This window comes from Ipomoea nil, unplaced genomic scaffold (genome assembly GCF_001879475.1).
Source record: "Ipomoea nil cultivar Tokyo-kokei standard unplaced genomic scaffold, Asagao_1.1 scaffold3314, whole genome shotgun sequence".
In the NCBI taxonomy this organism is placed as follows: Eukaryota; Viridiplantae; Streptophyta; class Magnoliopsida; order Solanales; family Convolvulaceae; genus Ipomoea; species Ipomoea nil.
The window spans coordinates 504,364-514,036 of NW_017619742.1; the positions used below are offsets into that span (position 1 = coordinate 504,364).

The window sequence follows — 9,673 nt, forward strand, 5'->3', positions numbered from 1 at the left end:
CGAAGGGCCCACTTATAGACAAGAACCAGGATTTAACTGGGAAAGTCTAAAAACGCGCTTGCGGGAACGGTTCTACCCAACACACATAAAGGCCTCTATGCACGAAGAGTTCCTCCACCTAAAACAAGGAACGGCCACCGTCACAGAATACCATAAGCGATTTCTCGAACTGGCACGCTTCGCACCAGAGTTAGTTCCCACAGAATCAACTAAAATAGAAAGGTTCGTCTCAGGCCTCAACTTCGAAGCCCGAAAAGCACTAATAGTAAGCGGACCCCGGACCCTCAACGAGGCTTACTCCAGTGCTACCAACCTCTACCGAATCCAACTACTACAACGCGGAGTTCAAGACCAAATTCGAAAAAGGAACACGGGAGGAGGAGCTCCCCCAATAAAGAGAACAAGAGTTGACACCAACACGAGGCCAAACAACCTAACAGGACCGAGACCACCCCCAAGGAACAATGAGGCCAATACGGGGGGCTTCCCTTGCCCGAGATGCAACCAAAGCCATAGGGGCTGTTAGTGTTTTTATGTTCAAAAACCCCATATTATAATTGGCAATATTATTATGGCATACTAAGATAGGTTTAGAGTCTGTCCGGTTGGGTCTACAGTTTTCTGATCAAGCAGAAGCAACGACAGAAGAACTGACACTGAAGATCTGATTTAGGAAAGCTGTTTCCTTAAGAGTCTTACGTGGTATTATCAGCCCAGTATGGAAAGACGATCAGCGTATCTTCAAAGAAGGTAATGGACCTAATCTGCTGAGATTACATTCCTCTTATATAGTCCTACCTTCTACAATCAAAGACGTTTTATGGAGAGTGTTTATTGAAGGATCTATAAGTACCAGTTCTTTAACGGAACTAGGGTTATGCCCAATAAGATGAAGAAACACTCCATATCAGCTTGATGAGTCTAGATCTTTGATGGTTATGCACCTTCTCAATACAACATGTTCACGGTGATTAAGATGATGAACATGAGAAGAGTTACTTCTGCTTAAACGAAAGGACACTAAGATGACACTGTTGTCGGAACAACCTTATAGAGCGTCACTGAAGTGGACTGCATCAGAGCAGGCTCTCCAAGTGAAGGGATTTCATTGGACTTCTGTATGCATGGCTCTCCATCTTCAACAATCCACTAAACCTGTGTAGACTGGGTATGTACCTTGTGTGGGACACTTGGGTAAGATTATTGTATATCTACCTTTGTACATTGGATTATGACTTAGTGGATTGGACGCCTATGTGATCGTCCCCCAGACGTAGATACACACCGTATCGAACTGGGTAAACATTGTGAGTGTTCGTTCTGTGTGTTTGTTTATTTTTCTCTGATGTTCTCTTCATGATCTATCATTACTAAGTAGGTGCTTAACTGAATCAATCAGTATTCTAAGTCAGCCAACTATTTCTGATATTTTACGTAAAATGAGGAAATGCAAAATTACATGTGGTATCAGTGCTTTTAAGTCTACATAGTGACTTGATCCAAAGGGCTATCTTAGTTTTGCATTCTCTCTGTTTTTGTGGAAGTCTGTCTGTGTGTTCGTTGGCTGGTTGTTGGTTTCAGGATGGACGCAAGTATGAAACCACCAGAACTAGATGGTCACAACTACTCTTTCTGGAAGGCTCGTATGGAGATATATCTTCAAGCACAAGGAACCAGGGTTTATCGCACCATCCTAACTAGGTGGAGTCGACCTACTACTCCGAATGCACAAAGAGTTGCTGAAGAAAAACCCATGGAGACTTGGACAGACGATGAAATGAATGCCTCTGATCTGAACAACAAAGCACTGAACTCAATTGTTGGATTACTACATGAATCTGTTTTTACGCTTGTTACAGGGGTAAAAGAGGCTAAACGGGTATGGGAGATTCTTGAAACCAGATTTGAAGGAACCAGTGATGTCAAACAGTCAAAGTTGCAAATGGTTCTGTCAGAGTTCGAAGCTCTCAGAATGACTGAAGACGAAACCATTTCTACCTTCCACAATAGGGTTCAGAACTTGATGAACCGAGCCTCAATTCTTGGGGAACCATTCACTGATGAGAGAGTGGTCAAAAAGATTCTCAGATCCCTACCTAAACGTTTTCGAATGAAAGTAACGGCTATTCAGGAACACACAGGTTGGGAAAAGAAGATTGTCGGAGAACTCATGAGAAGCTTGCACACATATGAACTGGAAGTTCTTGCTAATGATGATGTTGGAAGCAACAAGAAAGGAAAGTCTGTTGCCTTTGTGGCTGAATCTGATCGAGAATCTGACACAGACGACATAGATGATGAAACCCTAGCTCTCCTAACCAAAAACTTCAAGAAAAACTTAAAAGGGTTCAACAGAAAGGGTCAAGGTCAGTCTACAAGAACACAATACAAAGGCAACAACCCTTCATATCAAAAGGTTGAAACAACACCCTTCTCACAGAACAATCAATCTCAGACTGGGCGATCAAGACAAAACAGAAATAGTGCCACAGACACAGGAAAACCCCTCAATCGGTCAGTGCAGTGTAGGGAATGTGAAGGATACGGTCACATACAGGCTGAATGTGCAACATATCTTAAAAGGAAAAAGGCTATGTCTGTAGCTACTCTTAGTGATGATGAGGAGGAAAATTCAAATGATCAATCAGATGATAATGTAGGAAACTTTGTAGCGTTCTTCACTGCCACAAACATTCAATCAGACGGAGATCAATCAGATGGAGAATCATACATACCAACAGATGATTTTGAAGAGAGACATATTCAACTTGAGGCAGAATTTGCAAAACTTGTCGCTAGCTGGGAACAACTTGTGAAAGTAAATAAGAATCTGAATGACGATCTAAAGCAAAAAGATGATCTTATAAAGAAACTGAATGCTGAACTGGTCATAAAAGAAGATCTCATCACTCAGATACGGTCCAGAGAAGGTAAATTAATCAAGGAGTTGGAGAGCTTGAAGAAAAATATACAGATGATGGACACCACATCTACCTTAGATAAAATTCTAGACTCTGGCAGAAACCCTAATGATAAAAAGGGTCTGGGATTTGAGCAAGGAGAATCTTCGAACAACGCACCAAAGTTCCTCAAAGAGGGACAGTCTAAGACCACAGCATATCACATGTATGAACAAGGACAGTCATCTCAGTCAGTACAAATCAAGGAAAGGATATACGGTACTAACACTGACCAGGACAAATCAACTTATCAATCTCATTATTCGAGATTCAAAAATAAGATTGTCAAAGTTAAATATTATACTCCCATTTGTCACTACTGTCACACAAAAGGTCATACTCGTCCCGAATGCTATTTTTTCTACAGAGATCAAAGGAAGGAAAAGTATCAGAATAAGACTATTACACCATTCACTAGACAGGTTTGGGTCAGAAAGTCAGAAGTTATCTGTTATCCCACCCTTGTTCTAACTGCATCTACAACTGATGCTAGATGGTATTTCGACAGTGGTTGTTCTAGAAATATGACAGGAAATATTAAATGTCTGATGGCTGTTCAACCTAGCAGTGGAGCTGTAACATTTGGAGATGGACAAAAGGGTAAAATCGTTGAGAAAGGTGTCCTAAATGTTCCAGGTTTACCTCAATTAGAAGAAGTCTTGCTAGTCAGTGGATTAAAAGCGAATCTTATTAGCATCAATCAGTTATGTGATAAAAATTGGAATGTATGCTTCGATCGTAACTGCTGCAGAGTGAGTGACAAAGCAAATCAACTTGTCATGGAAGGAACTCGGTCTTCACACAACTGTTATGTTTTGACAAATGAAACTGCTTGTCACCTATCCAAATTTGATGAATCAAAACTCTGGCATAGAAGACTGGGTCACATAAATTTCAGAGATATGGATAAGTTGATAAAACTGGAAGCAGTAAAAGGTGTACCGAAGATCAGAATTGATCCAGAGAAAATTTGTGGCGCATGTGCTATTGGGAAATAAATCAGAACTCCACACAAAGCAGTAAGAGGTATCACCACTGAGAAATGTCTAGATCTTGTCCATATAGATCTCATGGGGCCAACACAGACTGAAAGCATTGGAGGAAAGAAATATATATTTGTGTGTGTAGACGATTTCTCTCGATACAGCTGGGTTTACTTTCTGAGAGAAAAGACAGAAGCCTTCAAGGCCTTCAAGACTCTGTGCATAAGAGTTAAGAAGGAAAAAAGATGAGTATATTATAAAAGTTCAGAGATTGAGGAGTGATCATGGAATGGAATTTGAGAACTCACTATATTCAGACTTCTGCTCGGAGCATGGTATCTCACATGAGTTCTCAGCTCCTAGAACTGCTCAACAGAAGAGAGTGGTGGAAACAAAGAACCGAACGCTACAGGAAATGGCTAGAGTTATGCTACATGCCTCACATATGCCACAACGTTTCTGGGCTGAAGCAGTACACACAGCGTGTCATACTATAAATAGGGTCTACCTTAGACCAGGAACGACGAAAACTTCATATGAGATCTGGAAGGGAAAGAAGCCAAATCTGAAATACTTTCATGTGTTTGGGACAAAGTGCTATGTGCTGGCTGACAGAGAACAAAGAGGGAAGTTCGAACCTAAAAGTGATGAGAGCATCTTTCTTGGATACTCTCCGAACAGTCGTGCCTACAAAGTCTACAACAAGAGGACTCAGTCTGTGATGGAGTTAGTAAACGTGGTTGTCGATGACAATCCAGAAGAACCAGTGGACTCAACAGTGATAGAGTCACCTCTACGTGATTCAGATGCATGTAATAACAACACTCAGCTCAAACCACAAGATTCGTCAGATGAAGATCAAGAAAGTTCGGAACAAGAGATAGATCTCATGAATGATGTTGGTAAAGACAAACCCACCAGAACTCAGAAAAACCATCCATCATATAACATTATTGGAGATCTTTCAGATGGAATGAAAACCAGAAGCAGAATAAGAAATAATCTGACAGAAATATCTGGGTTTTACTGCTATACCTCAAAGATAGAACCCAAAAATGTCAAAGAAGCTCTACAGGATGATCTGTGGATCAATGCAATGCAGGAGGAGCTACATCAGTTTGAGCGGAATCATGTCTGGAATCTTGTACCAAGACCTGATGGTGTCAACGTAATAGGAACGAAGTGGATCTTTAAAAATAAAACTGATGAAGCAGGGAATATAGCCAGAAACAAAGCTCGGTTGGTGGCTCAAGGTTATACACAGATTGAAGGGGTTGACTATGACGAGACATTTGCTCCTGTAGCTAGACTTGAGTCAATCAGAATCTTGCTGGCTGTCGCTTGCATTTTGGGATTTACATTATATCAGATGGATGTCAAGACAGCGTTTCTGAATGGGTATCTCCATGAAGATATCTCTGTGGCTCAACCTAAAGGTTTTGAAGATCCAGAACGTCCTTCTTATGTCTATAAGCTTCGAAAAGCTCTCTATGGCCTTAAACAAGCCCCACGGGCCTGGTATGAACGTCTGACACAGTATTTGCTCCAACACGGATATAAACGCGGAAGTGTTGACAAAACTCTGTTTGTCAAAACGACTGGAAGTCATTTAACCATAGCTCAAATCTATGTTGATGACATTGTGTTTGGATCAACCTTGCAGAAATACACTGATGAGTTGGTAAAAGTCATGGAGGAAGAGTTTGAAATGTCCATGGTTGGTCAACTGACATATTTCCTAGGTCTACAAGTCAAGCAAAGTTCTGAAGAATACTTTATTTCACAAGAAAAGTATGCTAAGAATCTTGTAAAAAAGTTTGATCTGGAATCATGTAAACCATCCAGAACACCGATCTCCACTTCTACTAAAGTATCGAAAGATGAAACTAGTATATCAGTGGATAACACAGTCTATCGTAGCTTGATAGGCAGTCTGTTGTATCTAACAGCCAGTCGACCAGACATAATGTTCAGTGTTGGAATCTGTGCAAGGTATCAATCTGACCCAAAGGAATCACATCTGATAGCGGCAAAACGCATTCTGAAATACGTGAAAGGAACGATACAGTATGGACTGTGGTATTCCAAGGATAGTGAACTGAATCTGGTTGCATATTGTGATGCTGATTGGGCAGGGAATATTGATGATCGGAAAAGTACTTCTGGAGGATGCTTCTTTGTTGGGAAGAACTTAGTATCATGGTTAAGTAAGAAATAGAACTCTATCTCACTAAGCACTGCAGAGGCAGAATACGTAGCCGCAGGTGGTTGCTGTACTCAGTTGGATTGGATGAAACAGATGTTTCTGGATTATGGTCTTACACAAGGAACAATGACACTCTTTTGTGACAATGTCAGTGCTATTAACATCTCCAAGAATCCTGTTCAACATTCCAGAACGAAGCATATTGACATCAGGCATCACTACATCAGAGACCTGGTTGAATCCAAGGAAATTGAGTTGGAATACATTCAGACTGACAAACAATTGGTGGACATTCTGACTAAGCCACTGGATGCTAATCGTTTTCAAATTCTCAAATCTGCTCTGGGAATTTGCAGAATTGACTGACTAAAGCAGTTGGTCCATCAGAGAGGAGTTGGTTTATTACGGGTCAGTGTTATGACTTTGAATTTCCTTAAAGACTCCTCTCTTTTTATGTTAAGAAGATCATCTAAGCTTATTCTTCTCAGAAGATATCTTAAAAGATCTCAATGCTTTTTGAATTTCAAATTCCCTTGGGTTCCGTTTCCTTCCTAAAAAGGAGCTGTACCGTTGTGTCCTTCAATCACTTCTGCATGATATTTTGGCTTGCCGCATTAATTAGGGTTCATCACCCTTAAGCCTATATGATACCGGGTCAAGAAGAAAGAACTCACCTCAGCTCTCATCTCTCCATTTCCCGTGCTTATCTACTCTTGGTGTTTTAGTCTTCTCCTCGCACTTAATCTTAAATGGCGGACCCCGTAACAAACATCATCATTAAGCTTGGAAGCAAGGTACACCCTCCGGCGGCAGCCCTCAAACACATTCAAACGCTTCTACAGTTGGCTATGAAGAAGAAGCTCAAGCTTGATCCTCTGCTTCGCGACGAGATTCTGGTGACTGTTATGACCAACTATCCGGAGTTTTATGCTGAATGGTCGGCAGATGATGTAACTGAACTTCTTGTGTTGGTCGCCGAAGCCAGTGATGACGTCTCTCCAGTGTTTATTCCAGAACCCTCGGATGGAAATCGGGCGGGGGAATTCTTTCAATTTTTTGCTCAACGTGCCCTAGAATCTGTTGAAGAAGCTCGACGACGAGATGAGTCCCAAGCTCTGTATCTTGAAGTTGCTCAAAGAGAAGCAACACACAGACAGGAGATTCTTCGACAACGGGTAAATGATTCTGAAACCCCTATTGAAATTTCTCCTGATAGACCTGTTGATTCTTCTATTCCATTGTCTGTGTCTATTTTGCCTAAAAAACAATCTGCTTTGGGTTCCGAGAAGTCCCCTGTGAATGTTGATCCTCTATCTTTGCCTGTGACTAATTTTGCTGGTGAAAAATCTGATGCGTTGCATGTGTCTGATGAGAAAACAAAGTCCTCTGATGAGCCAAATCCACTGAGTCTGGTTGTTTATGCTTCTGAGAATATTGCTCTGCCTCCGTCTGAAACTGTTAATGTCTCTAAAGAGTCTTGTCCTGCTGTTGATCCTCCTGCCTTACCTGCAACTGTTAAGACTGTTGATTTATACAGTCCCCACAAGTCTGAGAAAACAGGTGGAGTTCCTGTCTACACTGCAACATCTTTAGGAGAAAGCCTGGAACATGTGCGACATTTTGCTGGGTTACCATCTGCTTCGATCCCTCAACCTTATTGAGTGATACACCCTTCAGAATCCTCCAGTGAAGATGATAAGATACTGGCTGAGGTGTATGGACCCCAAGCACCTTATTCTGCTGCCCCTACTGTTGAGGCAACTGCTCATCCTGATTCCACGAATTTCAGAATTCGAGAGATATCAAATATTGTTGGGAGCTCATCTGCAAATGTTTCTGATTCTAGCGACTCTGTGATTCCAGTCCAGTCCCCATCCAGAGAAACAAGACGGACAAAAAGGAAGAATGTTCCAACGAAGGTTGTTGTTGAAACCAGTGCTGATACTGTTGATGTGGATCAGCCTGTGAAGAAGATAAAATCGAGTGAGACTGCTAAGCCTGAAGGAGACCCACCTATCCACCAAGTTTTCAAGATTCTACGTTCCTCTGTTAAGCAACAAGGACCTACTGCTGCTCAAGCTACTTCTGCACTAGCCCCCTCTGCCAGAAAAGGGAAACCTACCACAAGGTCAAGAGGTCGAAGTGTAACTCCGGAAGTTCCACCTATTGAAGGAATTGATACTATTGTTTACAAACCTCAGTTTGTATCCCTTGCTGCACAAACAAAATGGGCCACTATGGTCAGAAGGGAGCTGATTGTTCAAAGAACTGTGGATGAGAATCAACTGAACTCCGTTTGCGACATCCTGCCCTTGCTGAATGAAGTTGGTCTTTTGAAAACTGTTACAGATGTTTGCCCTTACTCCCAGCTGCTCACATATGAGTTCTATTGCAATCTCAGTGATGAGATTGACAGTCTCACAGGGCCACGACCGATGCAAATCTTCATCAGAGGGACGTTGTATGTTTTTGGGCCAGATGTGATAAATAAATACTATGGCTTGCCTACAGTGCAAGAAGAAACTGTTACTGAATGGGACGTGGTGGCCAAAACTCTTACCGGTGGACATACTACATCTTGGCCTACAGGAGATAAGGACTATTTGCTGAGCTCGGATCTCACGTCTAGATATGTCATCCTACATCGCCTGGCTCTGCACAACTGGCTTCCATCAGCTCATTTCAACACAGTTGGCAAGCTTCTGGCAGGGTTCTTATTTAGAATTGGAACTAAGATGCAATGTGATCTGGGCAAATGGATTTTTTATCATGTTCTAACTCTGATTCATCCCCGGGAACAGAAGGTAAGACTACCGTTTCCAAATCTGATTTTTGGCATCCTTACCTCTCAGGGTCTTAAGCCTATGCCCAGCGAAGTGATCTGTCCGACGCTGCTATATACTATTGATAAACGTCTTCTTTCTGGAGATCATATTAAGGATGTCGTTCCTGTGACTGCCCCATCCAATTCAGAACCTGATGCTGTGAATGATGAGTCTCCTCATGCTAAAGATGTGATGTTTTCCGAACAATTGAAGGCGCGAGTTGCTGATCTTGAGACGGTGCACGGTATCATTGCCAAGCAACTAACGGGTGCGCGCACTGAGCTAGCTACTGTTCTTCTCCGCATGAGCCTGTCTGATACTGCTGCTGCTGCTGAGGATCCCGTGAAGTCTGACTGTGACTCTCCCTCAAATGCTTGATCTTTGGCTACCATTGGCAAAAAGGGGGAGTAGTAACTCAGGGGGAGTTTTTGTGATCGAGTACTTTCTGGCCCTGGCTGGGCGTTATGTTTTGATGTCGTTTTTTTTTTTGGATCTTATGTTCTTTTTATCCTATGTAATCAGTTTGGACACTTGGGTTGCTTCTTTTAATAACCTATCTTAGTTCTTTTTATATAGTTGAGTTGTTTTGCCAAATAATAGCCAATGGGGGAGTTTGTTAGTGTTTTTATGTTCAAAAACCCCATATTATAATTGGCAATATTATTATGGCATACTAAGATAGGTTTAGAGTCTGTCCGG

The 9,673-nt window shown here is 41.8% G+C and overlaps 1 protein-coding gene across 1 annotated transcript; it reads left to right on the plus strand.

The window, feature by feature from the left end:
- Positions 1-6,898: 6,898 nt before the first annotated feature.
- Positions 6,899-9,352, plus strand: LOC109169363. The gene is made up of 2 exons (XM_019318246.1): positions 6,899-7,709; positions 7,827-9,352. Exons 1-2 carry the CDS (start codon positions 6,899-6,901, stop codon positions 9,350-9,352), a joined length of 2,337 nt encoding a protein of 778 aa, XP_019173791.1.
- Positions 9,353-9,673: the final 321 nt, after the last annotated feature.